Source organism: Trichomycterus rosablanca, chromosome 27 (genome assembly GCF_030014385.1).
Source record: "Trichomycterus rosablanca isolate fTriRos1 chromosome 27, fTriRos1.hap1, whole genome shotgun sequence".
Classification (NCBI taxonomy): Eukaryota; Metazoa; Chordata; class Actinopteri; order Siluriformes; family Trichomycteridae; genus Trichomycterus; species Trichomycterus rosablanca.
This window is the reverse complement of record NC_086014.1, coordinates 14,081,010-14,098,206: the sequence shown is the minus strand read 5'-3', so window position 1 is coordinate 14,098,206 and position 17,197 is coordinate 14,081,010. Positions and strand designations below refer to the sequence as shown.

The 17,197-nt window shown below is 42.3% G+C and overlaps 2 protein-coding genes across 3 annotated transcripts in view; both read right to left on the bottom strand.

Moving 5' to 3' along the window:
* The window catches only part of cylda (cylindromatosis (turban tumor syndrome), a), a 33,603-nt gene extending 25,167 nt beyond the window's left edge, over positions 1-8,436 (bottom strand). The window contains exons 1-6 of one of the 2 annotated variants that reach the window (XM_062989499.1): positions 8,194-8,436; positions 5,730-6,314; positions 4,128-4,433; positions 3,151-3,256; positions 1,997-2,092; positions 1,308-1,418 (exon numbers count right to left, since the gene is read on the bottom strand). In XM_062989499.1, coding sequence (XP_062845569.1) covers positions 1,308-1,418; positions 1,997-2,092; positions 3,151-3,256; positions 4,128-4,433; positions 5,730-6,221 — 1,111 coding nt within the window. In that variant the 5' untranslated portion in view covers positions 6,222-6,314; positions 8,194-8,436. The remainder of the gene's footprint in view (positions 1-1,307; positions 1,419-1,996; positions 2,093-3,150; positions 3,257-4,127; positions 4,434-5,729; positions 6,315-8,193) is intronic. The other variant, XM_062989500.1, reaches the window with a different exon arrangement.
* A 1,298-nt stretch (positions 8,437-9,734) lies between these two features.
* On the bottom strand, positions 9,735-16,921 carry nod2 (nucleotide-binding oligomerization domain containing 2). The gene is made up of 10 exons (XM_062989547.1): positions 16,383-16,921; positions 15,888-16,011; positions 13,011-14,775; positions 12,376-12,459; positions 12,193-12,273; positions 12,009-12,092; positions 11,245-11,328; positions 11,004-11,087; positions 10,331-10,414; positions 9,735-10,113 (listed from the first exon to the last, which is right to left on the bottom strand). Exons 1-10 carry the CDS (start codon positions 16,863-16,865, stop codon positions 10,041-10,043), a joined length of 2,946 nt encoding a protein of 981 aa, XP_062845617.1. The 5' UTR covers positions 16,866-16,921; the 3' UTR covers positions 9,735-10,040.
* Between the last annotated feature and the right edge of the window lie 276 nt (positions 16,922-17,197).

Sequence of the window (17,197 nt, the reverse complement as noted above, 5' to 3'; positions counted from 1 at the left end):
CACACTATGTATGTAATTTTATCTCTAGCAGCTCTTAAGTCTGCATCTTAATTTTTTAAGGTTTACACTTAATTGTCTTTTCCTTTCTGTTTTACCACCCTTCTTTTGTACTGCTGTAAATAGTGAATTCCCCCTAGGGGATCAATATAGTCTTATCTTATCTTATGTATTCAAAAATGATACACATACTGCGCAACCACAGTAAAAAAATAATTTTCCGCATTGATGTATGACCTGAATTTGCATCCAACATACGTTACCAAAATATGAAGACATGAAGAAGAAATAAAAGCTGGTACAGGACAGATGACAGTGAAAAGAATGAAAGGAACCAGCAGACTTCACGGTGGAACCACAGGACCAATGCAGTGACTCATTTCTCATGCAAACACAGTAAATTCCCCATCTCGTACCTGTAATAATTCCACCAACGACACCCCCGAGACACTTTGCTTTGTACAGGTGACATGTGCAATGCTGGGTGAACAATCATGACTGGAAACTCCCACAGATGTAATCGTCATGCGGTCGAAATGCTGAAGAATCTTAGCAGCAAGATTCCAAAGTGAATCATTCAGATTTTTACAAGCTAATGTTTAGTTTACACTATATCATGCTGAATATATGATTTAGCAATAAGATTTTTATAGTTGCCAAACAGAGGGCGAGATGCCATGTAGTCACGTAGTAAAAGCTCCCAGGCTGACCTGGCTGTATCCAAAAAACGTATGTCATTATTGTTCTGAAAACGCATTTTAGAAGATAATATGAGCTTTGGGATGCAGTACTTTATCCTGATCAGGGTCTCCACAGGTCCAATTTCACCGGGAAACACTGAGCGCAAGGCCTGGGAAGGTCTAAGACTACCCCCCTTACCCCTGCCATGGTATTATGTGATCTCCGGGACTGGTCCGAGTCACACTGAGCCGTCACATGGAGCCTACATGCGTGATACGGCTCTGTGTGGGAACCAAAACTGGCAGCTGATAAGAAGCGGCCCCAGATTAGACACATGTCAGAGGGGTGAGGTGATCAGGCTCTCCTTGATCATATTGGGTGTCAAGCAGGCATTGATTACTGAGATCAATAAATAAATAAATATTAACTTTAGTGATCTAATTGTATTAGTTTATTTTTATTATTTAGCTGATATTTGTTATTGAACAGTTGATGATTAATTCAGACACTTATAATTTTAACCTTATCGTTTACTATTGTCAAACCATTGGCTGTAATCTTGCTGATGAGATCAACGTCAATCACTTCTGCATTCCCGCTAATCGTTGACATCTGAACTGTTTCTTTACCTTCATCTATGTACCACGTGCTTTTGGATTTGCACTGAGCCGGTGAATCGACCGAGCTGCCGTTTAGCGTATAATAAAATTCGGACTTGCTCCTGCTGGCAGCCTGCAGACCTAACCCGGAATAACACATTCAGAACAGAGAGGGTCAGTGTGTGTGTGTGTGTGTGTGTGTGTGCACGTGGCTGTTCTTTATGATACAGTGCCACTAAAACAGACACTAGGATTGACACAAAAAGTCAAGATTATAATACTAAATAAATAATAAATACAAAAAACCTACATATGAAGTCATGAAAATGCTCTTTTGACTTAATGGGCACAAATTCCCATACACAGACATACTCTAAGGTCTACTAAGAAGCCTTTTCAATGGTTTCAATGATTTTAAGATCATCCTTTTTAAAAATAGGTTGTCCAACAAGTTCATGGTCAGGTGTCCAAATACTTTTGGACATATAGTGTATATAAAATAACCAAAACTAAGGTCATTCTTCTCAAGCAACTGAATCTGAGAGAAGCAGGCAGAAGAGCATCAAACAGTACAAAGATCTGGACATGCGAGTGTGTCAGAGAGCATCAGCTCATGCGTGTTAGCTTGGTCAAGAGAGAAAAAGGAAATGTTAGCAAAGAGGTAGAGAAATCAGGGCCAAAACTGAAGAGAGTTTGAGCCGAGTAGCCAAGTGTCGTACCTTTGTTCTTTGGTTTGGCCTGGCTCCCCAACTTCTCAGTGCTCCCTCTTAAAGTAAAGCTAGTTTTGGACGACCTCTGGTCCTGCATGGGGTATTCTGCAACAAACCAACACGCAAACACAGATACAAGTCAACCCGACTGTCAGGCAGACAGCTATCATGCTCGTATTGCAGTGTAGGGTAGGAGAGATCCAAAAAACTATTATTAATAATCAGAAGCAGACAGACAGGTCTTTTTTGGGTGTATCTTGACCGTATACTATCCAAGCAATTCAGGGTTAAGGGCCTTGACTCTTAAGGTCCTTGTGGTGGAGCTTGAACCAGCAACCTTCTAATTACTAGTATAGTAATTAGAAACCACCGAGCTACCACTGCCCTCGATCAAAAATGCTGCCCTGCTATTGGTGGATTTTGGCAGCTTGTGGCAGCGCTAACACTAAAAATCTGAATCTGAAAATCGGCCACTTATAACCCACAATGTGTTGTGTGTTCCACAGACACACACACACAGAAACGTAACACACACACACACAGAAATGTAACACACACACACACACACACACACACAGAAACGTAACACATCAGCTAAAATCTGAAGCTTTACAGACAAAAGCACTTCTGTCTGCTGACTGACCACTGAATGTCACAATCATGAATGCATTCTCCCTCACCCACACACACACACACACACGCACATACACAAACACACTTTACACAGAGCCACGCTACGCTCCATGTGACTCGGACCAGTCCCGGAGATCGCATCGCATATCGGGGCGGCAACGGGAAGAGACCCACGTCCGACCCTCTCGCCCATAAGCACGGCCGATCGTTTTTGTGTCTGTGTGGACGCCGGACAGGTCGAAGGCTCTGCTAAGACTGCGCCATGCAAGCGTCTCACATGCCTTACTGTTACGAAATAGGCACTGGCATGCACAGTTTGCTGTTTTTGGAATCTTATAGAACGTTTTTACTACAAATCATACAATCAGCTCAACAATTTGAGTAGAATGTTAAATATTTATAACATTTCTTAGTCTTTGTAGTGAATTCACGCACTAGGAATGTGTTATTTACCAAAAAAACAAGTAAAATATCTGGCTGGATGTGTGTCACAAGAAGCACACGGCATGGCCAAACTGGCAAACACTTACCTGGCATGATATCACAGATGGGCACGAGACGGGTGTGATCGTGGCTGGCGAAATTACACAGCTGTTTCCCATCGAAATAGCCGTCCCAGTCTCCGATAGGATTGTCCTGAGGGCGAGACGTATAGCACCCTATTACTGACGCTGGACTAGCTCATCACTCACACCAAGCCAAGCACTGTTATTTAGGGCTCGGAATGCACGCACATCGCCGAGCGAACCTGAGAACGGCTTTGTTTGTTTACACAGCTCTTACTACACGGCATCCTTTACTCTTCCGCCTCAAGATCAAGCGACAGAAGCGCCGATTGTTCCGAAATTCGCCTGAATACTGCCGTACTCATAGGATCAAGTGAGCGCTACACAACTATTTTTCATCTCTGCAACCAAACAAAACCACTCCACTCGTCTGTCCAATGAGGACTCGAGACTTTCCTATTCAGCCCGTAATCATTAGGTATATCTAAGCTGTTGAAATCAGCACCAGTCTCTATACGCTCTGCCTAACTGAATTTCTCAGTCTTGACTTAGGGCTGAAGGGCTGTGCCTGAAAGGAGTGGTGGAGTGTGTCATAGTAGTCGTCGAGCGTTTGGCTGCAGGCCACGACACTGCTCATTCTGTCCCTCTCTCGCTCTTTTCATCCCTCCATCCGCCCTCTCTAAGGTCTGACTGGTCCTTTGTTAGTGGCCGACGGCGAGTGGGCCCCTGGCCTCCTGCACACGGAGCACCAGAACTGAAGAAAGGACATCGCGCAGTCTTCAGTGACCTACGGCTGAGGTGAAAATAAAAAACGCACGTGTTCGCCAATTTCTGAAACTTTGTACTGGTTTCCAGACCGACCGCCACCTCCACAGCTTCTTTCCCCAGGCTCCTAAACAGGGACCGTTCCTACATCCCTCTGTTTAAGACTACTGCACACGCACTTTAACACACTTGCTGTACGTACATCTGTATACATCATGCCGTCTCCCTTCTCGTACCATATAAACCCCGACGTAATAGCCGAGGCTCTCGTTCCCAGGTAACAGGTCGCAGAAGATGACGGTGCCGCGTTCGGGCCCGTCGCGCGTCTGCACCATCACGCGCGAGTTGATCTCCAGCGGCGGGTAATCTCCCTCCGCCTCCGGCTCGTTATCCACCAGGCTCAGGTGATCCACCTCCAGCTCCTCGTCCTCCCAGAGCTCGAGTTTATCGACGGCCACGAACACGCCGCACTCGTCCTCGCAGCGGAACAGCTGCCGGCCCTGGTACGAGCCCTCGGTGAAACCCTGACCGCGACCCTCCTCCTGAGAGACGGACAAAGAGACAGGTGGAGAAATAGAGTCAGAGGAAAACCTACTACTAGCCCACGGCTAGCGTACGACTGCTCGGATCCGGGTTCAGATCTCTAGTAAATAGTGCTGCTTTTGCTCAGAACTGGCTATGTCTGAAGGGGGAATCTCTCCAGGATAATAGTGCCTTTCCTCCTAGAAATTCCTCGTTTATTTATTCACCCACAGCAACCTACCCTTTTTTAACCTTGGGTTTGTCCAGGGTGGCGTTTATATTGCAGGATTGCGACTGCACAGACATTCCAACAAATAAGCAACTAAAGTCGTGCAGTGCAGTTTAAACGCTACAGTAATATTTATTTGTATTGATTTATTTGGATTTTAATGCTGCGTATGTATCATTTTATGGCAAGACAGGTATTATGTTTCTGTCTGCTTATTTTATCATGTCTTTATATATATTAATCTTAGTTTTTTTATGGCTGCAAGGTGGGTTAAGACTGTTCTTGTGTCGCTACAGTAATAAATCCATTGTTTTTTTGTGTGGTTACTTGTGTTCATTCAAACACACAGTGCTCAAAGTGGGCCGGTACTCACCAGTACTCAGTACCGGGCTTTTTTTTTTAACCCTTCACTTTTTCTTGGGTAATGCTGCTAACCTGAATTAACCAGATTTATTCTGCACCAAGTTACTAAACACACAGTAAGCGCAGATTTAATGTAAAGCTTGCGATTAGCTGCTTATAAAACACCACTGCTGCAGTAAGCATGGTGTAGAGAGTCAGGGCAGCTGGATACACCGTGTCCTGAGCGCAGCAGCGTCCCCCGGCACAGCACACAAACGCGCCATTGTCCCGTTAGCTCTGCCTCATTCGGCTCGTGTTCAGAATCTCGGCGAACGCTGCGCACACTCAGCGCTGGGAGCTGAAGCCGCCTCTGTCCCATTCAGCCGAGAGCAGGTGAAACACACCGAGTGTGAATTTCAAATAGTAGAACTGATCAGAAGTTTAAGTGTATTTACCAAAATTTGGTTATCATGTGTACTAGTCTACAAAGTTCGCTTTGACCTGGTCAGGGTCGTGGCGTCCCCAGTTCCAGTGGGAAACACTGGGTGCGAGACAGGAACACCCTGGAGAGGGTGTAAATCGCTGGGCTTCATCCATGCGCACCTCTCAGACGACTGTGTAGACGCCTGGTCAGCTGAAAACACAGCTGAGATTTGAACCCGAATCCCCCCATGACAATAAGAAGGAACCCTATCTGACCCTCCCTCCCACAAACAAACAAGAATCCTGCAATGTCATTCCTTACCAGTAGCTCGACGCCGAACCAGATCCCGGACAGTGCCCGGTCAGGCAGCAGTGCCCCTTTAAATCTCACAACTCCGGGCAACGGTGGGTCACCAGACCGCAGCTGCACGCGCACCCTGGAGCCGCAGCGGATGGCATGAGCCCTCTGGAGGCGTGAGGTGTCGCACAGCAGCCCGTGGCGCTCCTCACAGTTGGTGATGGGGAAGAGCAGCTCGGCCAGCGTCTCGTCTAGCTCCAGCGTGTCGCGCTCGTCCACGCTCACCACCACGTTGCTCTGGTCCAGAATGCGCAGGCTGCGCTTGCCCTTGGCGGTAGGCAGCGGGCGCCCTAGGCTGGTGCGCTCGGGACACGCCTGGCCCAGGCTGCCGCGCGGCACGCGGACCACTTTCTGCGCCGCCTTCTCCACCACGCATTCCTTCAGCAGTATGAAAAAGCGCCAGTCGTCTCTTGGGCTGCTCGCCCCCTTCTCCTGGCTCCACAGCGCCGAGCTCATGGCAGCATCGCCGGGGCCCAGACACAGGTCGAAACGTGAGCGGTCAGCGGGTGAGGTGTGGGGCCGTTCGCATGATCAGCCCTGCACTGAGAGCTAGGAAACAAAAGTGAACAGTCATACACTGATCAGTATGCTTTCTAAAAGTGACTTTTTATTATTATTATGCTGCCCCTGCTACACTTCTCAACACACACAGTACTGTGTTATTACCACGTTATTGTACCTAATAAATTGCTTAGTGAGTGTATATAACAGAGCAAAGCAAGCTCCAAAAATTACTACAGCAGCACTAGCACACGATTACACACGGAAGTGAGAAAAAGTGACAGTCTGGTGTTCGGTGCTCGGATTTCCCCTGGGGTTTTAGGCCTTGCTGCCAAAGTTGCAGGGGATTTCACACAAACACACACACACACACACACACTTGAATCTTCCAGCTTCACAATGACAAACCCGTATTATAGCATCAACTTAGTAATAACTAAACCAAACCATTCCACTAAACACTGACTTACTCAGCTTCCTGAACTATTTTTAGATTTCAGTAAACCATTATGAGCTCTGTCTGTTCATGCTGGACAACTTTCATGAATAAATGCTTATATCTGTTTCAATCGATGGTCAGATGTAGAGGAGAACCCCCTTCCCTCTGTTAGACATGGCTAAGTGTGTGTTTGGGTTGAGTGTCCATTCTGGCCGGCAACACCCGTGAGACTCAAGAGCTCAAACACCGCACCACATGAGCGATCAACAGTCACTATTTTTAACAGGAATAAACATTTGGTTTCCTTTTAATAACAACACATTACATTTCACGTTGTTATAAAGGTCACTCAGCTTTATTCTGTATCCAACCAGGAATAATTTGTTTAGGCTTTACATATTACAGAACTACAGAACTATGTCTGATACCAAAATAAAATCATCTTAAATGGATCGGTTGGATTTTAGATTTACAGATGCCAACGTTTGGACACTTCCGGTCAAATCCCATGTCTTGTTGATTCTCCAAGAGAGAATAATCACCACGTCCTTAAAATAGTACCAATAAACAAACAGTCTCCGCATGTTTACTTTCCACATGTTATTATCTCACATGGTTTAATTCTCCAATATGTTACATTCAGAAATAAACAGGGAAAGCCGCTTAGGTGTTGCAGCGGTCCAGGGTTGAATCTCAGCAATGCTATCGGCTGGACGGGCATCCACACAGACAGAATATGATGATTGGCAGAGAGGGATGACCAAAGCAATGACCTGCAATGGATTGCTGCCCTGTCTAGGGTATTAAAATAAGTAGTAAAAGTCCATGCAAAGGCCATGCTGACTTATTTCTACTTACAAATATAACAAAAGACAGAATTGACAAGGTGTCCAAACGTTTCCATAAGACTTTATAGACAAATATTAATCAGCTTTGTTATATAGGTTTGGCATCACTAGTCGATATCAATCAGTACTTGAGGAGCATATCCATGCATCCCTTGAAAAACACCTTATTGGTCTTCAGTAGGATCAAGTCTGTGGTCAGTGTATGTCTATGGAGAAACTAAGAAATGTGGCTGGAATAACAAGATCTATCAAGACACAGTTTGAAGAGTCTAGTGAGGAATAACTCCGGAGGCCTGCACATCTAAATGAGGCTTCCTGGACTTCAGCCCTTGGCCCTTAGACTGACTGGTCACAAATTCCTGCAGACACACTCTAAACTGTTGTAGAAAGCAATAACAGAGGACTTAAAGCAATCAGAGCCACAATTAGGGATGATATCCATATCAAAGCACATAGTTTGGAATGAATGAAAGCTCATTCTGATAACATCACTGACATAAACCCTTTCACACAATACAAATGTTGCTTATTTGTTGTTCACTGAATCACACAATATTGACAGATGAGCATTAAATGAAGTTAATGAGATGAATGACACTGAATTAGATCTGAAACCCCTTGACAGCAATGAACACGTTACCTCAATGCAGCTCCTCCTTGAAAGAAAAACGTTTCGTCTCAGATCTGCTCCTTTATTTTTCCTCTTTTCACTCCAGAAGCGATTTATTCATGTTTACACAGCAGAGCTAATGTAGCTGCTTCTGCTAGCTAGCTACGTTAGCTTTACTTGCCACTGTTCCTATTCGAGTCGCTAACTAGCTTACTAGCATTACTGTACAACAACTACAAATTAACCAGCCTTTCTACACCACGTCTGTTTGAACTTTATAAATATCTACTAAAAGAATCCAACAATTATTCAATTAATAAAACACAACAATTCCACATTGAGCAAATACGCAATAATTTACATGTAAATAATTCACACACTGTGCCTATTCTGGCTAACGTTCAGGGCCACGAGTACCCGTCTCTGATTGGTCAAAAGATGATTTCTCGGGCATTGATTGGCTGTTTGTTCGTAAATCCCGCCTCCTGGGGTTTTCCACTTGTTTGGTTACGGGCTTTACGGAAACTAAAGGCTGAATCTCAAATAGCTCCTTAGTCCCTATATAAGCGCACTACACTGATTGATCTTTACGTCCTATTTAGTGCACTACATTATAACCCAGTCGGGATTTAGCCTTTTTAAAAACAAGGCTCCTGAAATCAGGAATTAAATATTAATTAATAATTAATCATTTTAACTAGCTGGACGAATGTTTTTTTTCAAATGTCTAATTAAAATAATATTTTAATTATTTAATATATGCTTAATTAGCATTTGTAATTTTAGTTTATACAGTATAAAAATGGTGACAAAATAACTGACATACAAATAACAAAATAACTGAGTAACAAAATGTTTTCTTAATGCTTTTATTGATAAAATACATTTGAACCTTTGTGTCTTTTGGAACTAAAAGTATATAAAAAATAATAATTTAAGTAAAAAAAACGACCTGAGCACACACAATAAAAAACAGTCCACCTTTAAAAAATAAAAACATCTTGTTTAACAAGACAAAAAACACAGAAAGCGGTAGTTTCTTTCACTTGACTTTTCACAAAAGTATTTGTGTATTATTACTACTATGTACTACAATGTTCTTAGAACATTGTTCACAAAATGTTCAGAATATAAACACTAAAAAAAACATTCTTAGAACAACCAAGAAACTTTATTAAAGAACTTTAGAAACCAGACGTTTCTAAAATTGTAACGTTTAGAAAATTAGCTGTTCATCTAAACCAGCTGTGATGTTGTTAAGCCTGGATTTTACTTGCAAGACCGCACGTACATGTGCACGTATGGCCATGATAGCCATAGTCTGCATGGAGCAGTCAGAACATCTACCAGATCTTACTGCTGAAAGGTACCCATCAGGAGAGGAGTATAAATACGTTATCGATACGTTAGGGGCACCATGGAAAACTCTAAGGACTATTATTAATTAATTATTGGAGGAAAAATGAATACCGGTAGCATTTCATTATAAAATTACAGAATAATAATGGATTACAATTGCATTATTTAAATATATTTGTTAATGCCTACAGATTTATACTGTCTGTTCATTTGCATAAATATAAAGTCACAAGCCACTGGGTGTAAATTCAAAGTGGATATAAGCACTACAAGTATATTAAATAATAAAAAGAAGTGATTGAACACTTGTTGTGTGATTTAGACTATATAATATATAATATAATCTGATTTACTTGTGGTGTGATAAGGCTAGTGGAGGTATTTCAATTTACTACAATGGCACCGCTACAGACCTGGGTCCCGCAGCAAATGTATACACACAGCAGCAAGTATAATCCAGGTCTTATAGGTCTAATATGCACATTTCTTATAATTGCCACCACTGTGTAGCTTCCTCTTCAGAAGGTCAGTCTGCTTTCCTGCTGACTAAGTTCAAGTTCGTCCTCCGGGCTCAGATTGTTTCCCCTCAACCTGCGACAACAAATCACACCAGAAATGGTTTAATACAACTTCAAATCAAATCAAATCAAAGTTTATCTGTCACATACATACATTAGATCTTAATAGAGGCAAGTTACAGTCAACAGTTTACACACACTTTTAAGGGACGTGCACTAAATGGGCAAATTATAAATATAATGGCACAACACGTTTAATTTACGTATTAAAGGTTAGTAATGGTTCTTACCAAACTTCCTTAACAGTGGTGTTATCTTTCAAAGCCTTAATCAGACACTCCACACCGTCCCTGCCAATGCAGTTCTGGTTTAACCTGAGAAATACAGCAGGTAAAAATATAGAAACAAGAAGGGAAATAAAGGCACATTAAACCAGATTAATTAACAGGCTCATCAAGAACTAGGGTGTATTTATGTGACTGCTGTAATGAGTAATGAAATAAAAATAGAAATCTGTGAATGTGACTCACACCCTGGAGTTATAGCGTTTTTTTTAGCTCGTTCTCCCTGGTAAATTGTTTACAAAGGTCCCTCTTTAAAAAATCACTCGACCCATGGTCTGGGTTTGGAGTAGTTGGGGTCCTGATTAAAGGTTTTTTTTGGTTCACGTTTCTTTTACATGTAATACCCTAATACGAATTGTAGACAAGCATCCCAATATCACGATACTTATGACCATTGCGCTGATTGGTCTAAACACATATTTTAGACGTGAATTGTAGGAGGAGAGATGAGTGCTGTGCAAAGTGTGATACTGTTCCTGCTGTTTTTAGGTCATCCTGCAGCTCTTTTTTAATGAATGCTGGCTTCTCTCTTACCTTCCTCATCATTAATCTTTGTGTGGTCTAACTGACGGCTGATGATATATATATATTTTAAAAAGCATACCTTTGTTCAACTTACCAGAGTCCCGTAAGCGTTGTGCACTTCCTGACGAGCTCTGCAAGAGCACACGCTCCTGCACTACCTACACCATTTTCCACTAAGCTGTGGGTGACAGCAGAACACACACTACTCATTACAATTCAAGTTTCTCAGAAATATGAACATGACATCATACTGTTAGATGATCCAATCTTTTGTTGTCATCCCTTCATTTTACGGATGCTGTTCCTAATAAAGTGTCCTGTGAAAACATGCATACCTTAACCATATTAAAGAAGTGCTGTCCTTCAGTGCATCAGCTAAAGCCTCAGTGCCTTTGTCTTCAATTTTATTTCCCCACAGCCTGGAAAAACACACACAGCATTAAGTTAAGTAAAGCGTAAAGTTTACTGTAACATTTAATCACTGTTCTGCCCTGCATACGCTATAGCTACACTATATGGGACACCTGACCATGAGCTTGTAGGACATCCCGTTCCTAAACCATGTGCACATTTATACTAAATTGCTCCCCCTTTCTTTTTGTAGCTTTAATATCATCCTCTCTTCTAGATAGCCTTTCTACTAGACTTTGAAGTGTGTCTGTGGGAATCTGTGCCCATTCAGTATATAGAGTCAGTGAGGTCAGGCACTGATGTTGAAAAGGACAGAAGGTCTGGCTTGCAGTCCAAGTTTTATTCATCCCTAGATCCTTTGCATACAGCTAGTCAAACCCCGTCTTTATAGAGCTTGTTTTGTGCTCAGGGATGTAATCATGCTGAAAGGGAAAGGGGGAAATCCCCAAGCTGTTGCCACAGTGTCAAAAACATATCATTTACCTTATATCATTTTTATACACCTGCTAGAAATGGATGTAGCAGACCTAATTCAATCATTAGGAGGGGTGTCCACAAACCTATGGCCATATAGTGTGTAATGTAGCATGCTCTTGGGTTAATTTCTCAGTCCTGTACCTTCAATGCTCCTGCAGAATACCCTGTTAAGAATAAGTTTCATTTTAAATGGTTAAAAAATAAAACTTACCCAAGATACTGCAACGACTTGTTGTATCTGAGCCCCTCTGCCAACTGCTGTGCCCCCACTGATGTGATCTTATTGTTCCCAAGTCTGTATATGAGTGCAAGATCTGATGTTACTAACATGTACGATACTTGTTTAGAGACTCGAATGCATGCATTAAAAATTCCAAAATATTTCTGAATAATACCTTAGTGCAAGAAAGTTCTTGGTCTTAAGAAGCCAAGCAAAATGCTTTGTACAGTCATCTGTTAGTCTGTTGTTGAACAACCTGCGCAGGTCACAAAAACCACAACTTTTATTGTAATTCTGCTTTTATTTATGATACAGAATAAATGTACAGATTCTGATCTAAAGGTTCAGTAATACTCACGCCACTTTCTTAAAGCTTTCGCAGTGTACTGCCTTCTCCACAAGCTTGCGTATTCCCTCATCTGATATGTTATTGTTCCTCAAGCTGTAATGATGAGCACAAACAGGTAAAAAACTACATACTATACAATCCAACAATCTATGACTATAGAATAAGGTTAGATGGTTGTTATATTGAGACAATAACAAATAGGATGAAAAAAACAATGTTTTAACCTAGTCTATTACTACAGTATTTAACCTAGTCCCAATTAAATAAAACTAAATACACGTACAAATTAACCCTCCTGTTATGTTCGTTTCTCGTCAATTTGACCCAGAGCATGTTTAATTATGCAAAAGTGTCAGAAACCAAAAAATCCCAATAATCATTTTTTAAATCTCATTATTAACTCCTTCTGCTTGGCTTAATAAGTGAAATCAATGAAGTTTCATACCAAAAAATACTTTTAACTATATCTTTTTAGATTTTGAAACATTAAGATGGGTCAATTTGACCCGTAAACATAACAGGAGGGTTAAATAGGGACACAGTTTCAAGAAACATTTTGTGAGCCTTTATATATAAAGTCTATATTTAAAGATACCTATTGTAAAATTATTCAAAACATGCACGATCTGGGAATGACGTCTTACTAGAGGGAGTGACAGATGTGTAGACATGGCAGGAGCTGTTCCAATCCCACATCCCCCACCGTGTTGAAGTCCAGCTGGATTCCGACGGGATGCCGCAGGTGTCTGAGAACATAGGCGAGCGCGGTGCACTCCACCGGCCCGACGTTACAGTACGTCAGCTTCAGGTGCTCCACCTGCAGTCTGGCCATGGCACCTTTGGCGATATCGCTCTCCTGCATCTCGTAGATGCACTTGATGAGCCAAACAAAACTGGGCATGGCGTGCATGCTCTTCTTCTCACCCTGCACGGGTTGTGGGATGGACTTGAAGTGCCTCTGAATGCCCTTGGACAAACACTTCATGACCTGCTTCGACTTTTGATGAAGTGTGGCGGCCGGACAGGACTGTAGAAGCTGGCTGCGATGGTGCTGCGACAGAAGTCCTGCGACGAACTTCGCGGCGATCTGCTGGTTTAGGGTCTCGGCTGCGTTGGGATCAGCCGCTCCACGGTGGTTGATGCAGCGTCCGAGACACACGTGATTAAGCACTCGGGGCTGTTTGCACTGAGAATGGAAAAGCTTTGGGATCACAGAGCGGTGACCTTTGGTGTTGAGAACGATATTTAAAGCACTGAAGAAACACTGCAAGGTGACGTGCAGGAACTCGAAGTGTTTGCAGTCCGTAGAGTCTGACATGTCCTTACATGGTATAAGGAAGCCCAGGTTGATGTCCTGCTCCGTGATGCCACATTTCTGCAATTCTGGCTCTGGAAACATGTAACAAGAAGTCTCCAGACCTTCCAGCGCTAACCTTCCAAGTCTCATCACTGTTTCTAGATGTTCCTGAAGCCATCCCTTCCCCAAGGATTTCTGTTCCTGAGGCATCTTCTTCTGAAAGAAATGCTTCAGAACCATGAGGTAGACGTCAGTGATGGTGTGAGGAGCTCCTTCCCCACATCCAAGCAGCTCTTTATAACACTTCGACACAATCCAACAGAAGACGGGAATATGGCAGAGCCCGAGCAGCGCTGTGTTGGCTTTCAGAGACTCTATAACCTGACAAGCTACATTAGGATCGTCATGATGTTTCCTCACAAAATGATCAATTCCCACAGGAGAGAAACCCTTCAGATGAACTTCCTTGCGAAGATACTGTTTCAAAACCGACCCCACTGCTTCAGGTCTGCTGGTTACCACCTTCTTTACCCCTTTCATTAAGGTACCTTGGAGCAAATTAAAAAGCAGGGTGGATACAGGAGCTGGCTGAGTGGGGCAGCAGAGGCGCTCTTCGTCCGTGAAACGCTGCCTAAACTCATCAAGTCCATCGAAGGTAAACAGGACCGAGTGTGGGTGGTCCAGTATAAACTGGAAAATTTCATCTTGACCCCGATCTGGCCAGCAGCAGTGCAGGAACAGGAGGTCCTTCAAAGAAAGCGCTCGCTGCTCAGCGTTCAGTTTGCGACAGCTGAAAGGAAACAGCAGAAGAACGTCCGACAGCAAGCTACCTCTGGCCCACAACAGGTGAAGCCTCTGCAGCAAGGTACTCTTACCTGTACCTGCCTCGCCCGAAACCAGTATTGTATCAGCGTCCTTGTTCAGAGTCCCAACCAGACCAACCACATCTGGAAGACTCAGAGTTAGACCCTGTCTGTCGGACTGGACTAGTTCTAGAACACCCTCTGTGTAGATATCATCCAGGGAAAACCTTCCAGTTCCACCGTAAGTGCTGAGGAAGTGTGACTGAGCCGAGACAGAACTGCACAGCTTCGTCCGGTAGAGGAGACACTCTGGAGAAAAGTGCGGTCAGGAATAAAGAAAGGAAAAATTACAAAAGTTATTGTGTTAATGTGGATTGCAAAATACACCAGAAAGGTTCACTTTATTAGCAGAACGGTCTAAACCAGTGGTTTTCAACCAAAGGGACTAGAGGAGTACAAAAGATTCCAAATGAGTTGTTTATGCAGATCCTGCTGAAGTAGACCCAGGTGAGGAAGCTCCTGCCACAAGTTTACCAGAAGTAAACCAACTGCATCAACCACAATCAAAAAAATACCAAGATAAAATACCTTCATTGTGGATTTTTCAAGTTTCCCAAGAGCAAAAAGAAAATACATTTTGTTATCCTTGCTGAAATTTTTTTTGAAACACAGGGGGGTCAAAGAGAAAAAATAGTTGAGAACCACTGATCTAAACTATCTAGAATCATTTTCTTGGCAGGCATGCTGTGCTCTCATGCAAAATAGTAAATATTCCAGGACGTATATGAATGTTATGTGAAAAAGTGGATTAACCAGGGGGACAGGTTTGTCTTGTCGTATACACTCGCCTAGCTGCAGCAATCGAATAAAGAATAATTAGGAACATTTTGGTTTTAATGTATTTATTTAATGGCTTAGTGCTTTGGGATCATTTTGGAGCATTTAGAGAAATGTTGCACATTATGGACCTGTATGTTCAAGGAATAAAACATACTATAAATATGACACACTATATGTTTGTGGACACCTCTCCTAATGACTGAATTCAGTTGTTTCTGTCACACCCATTTCTAACAGGTAAAATGATATAAGGTGAATGATATGTGCCCGTGTTACTGTAATAATAAAGTAATATTATACTCCTGTGGACCTGTGAATAAGTATAAACATTATCTTTCAACTAAAAACAATAAATAGATTTAGAGTGATTAATGCTCTCCGTTCTTTATAACCTGAAATGATCTGATTTGAAACTTAGATTGATGACACAAAGACATTAAACATGAGTGAAACTACAATTTCAGTTAGTAAGAAAAGGAAGTAAAAGATGTAATCTGATGTACAATCTAACAATCATAGCTCTTGTTAAAGAGTAAAACAAAGATCACACTTATAAGCGCAAGTAAAAACCACATCCGTACCTTCAGGAAGCTGCTTTTCTTTTTTTACAGGTTCTGATTTCACATCGATGTGGTGTAGATATTGCAGTAAGACACCGGCAGCGTTCTCTCCTTTAAACCTCACTTGATCGAGTAGTTTTCTTACCTAACCAGAGAAAAAACAATAAAACAAGACAGGCATTTTGACTAGAAGATTCAAAATATTTTGGTATCTATATATTATTACATCTATAATATAATAAAATAAGTGCCCAAAGATGGTTCCTAAGACCCTAAGACATCTTGTAAGCTATTGATCAAGAAACATCGACGACTGGGTCAAAAGTAATTTGGGTGTTTGCAGTAACTGAATAAATTAATGTATGAAAATGGATGGAAGTTCTCAACATGCAATCCACACTATATACATATTATCCCTATATGTAAATGCATAAACCTTACTGCAGTTCAGGAAATTAAAACAATATACGAAGCACTGGGCTATAACCTTCTCTAAGCCATGTAGGTGTTGCTTACCTTTTGTGAAGGTGTGTATACAGGTAACAGCACTTCATCACAATCTACTGAAGCAAAGCAGTCAGATTCCAGCAGTGCATCCAGCGCCCCATCAAGATGATCCCGAATCTTCCTAACCAGTGCTGGTCTGTCTGTCAGCAAAGTCTGACTAGCACTGGTGGAAGGTCTAGGTTCCCTTCGCCCTGAGTTACCTTTGCCAAAGCATAGTCCTGATTTTTGAGCGTCAGGTAAAATCTGGTCAAACGCCACCAGCAGGAGACTGCAAGCCTCCTCTCCTTTGATGTAGACCAAGTCCAGAAGGTCTCTGCACTTAGTGCATAGGGGTTTAGCAAGTCCTTGGATGTTTTGATATTCTTCCCAACTGAGTATGTCCCAAGAAAGCAGTAAGTCTAGTACAGAGTCTAGCGGTTCTGAAGATCCACCTCGGCACAGAGCCCCGATTAATTCTGACCTTTGCTTTAGCACCAGTTGCTGTGTATACATGACTTTTGAAGACTATCCTGGGATTTTCTAAGATTTCATCATAAACCTCCTGATATATTGAGTCACCTCGATTCATTGCAGCTTTTGGCTACATCATTATTGCGAAGTTGAGCCTTATGGTACCCGTATGGTCTTGGAGTTTATCATTTTTAGTTGGTCCAAAGAGAAAAAACATTCCAGTTTTATTGAGACATTTCATTTCATTCTGGATCAGAAATGGATTGGCTTTTTAATCTTCATTTTAAAAGATAATCTAGGTCCATACTAGGTCCATACCAAGAAGAAGTAGTCAGAAACCCTTTGTACTGCTCCAGGAACCAGATTTGATCCTT

Excerpts from the sequence above, each read along its gene's own strand:
- nod2 (XM_062989547.1), bottom strand. The coding sequence starts at position 16,865 with ATGTATACACAGCAACTGGTGCTAAAGCAAAGGTCAGAATTAATCGGG. Across the intron at positions 12,093-12,192 it reads AAGAACTTTCTTGCACTAAG|ACTTGGGAACAATAAGATCA; the intron begins GTATTATTCAGA and ends ACTCATATACAG. Across the intron at positions 10,415-11,003 it reads ACAACGCTTACGGGACTCTG|GTTAAACCAGAACTGCATTG; the intron begins GTAAGTTGAACA and ends TGTATTTCTCAG.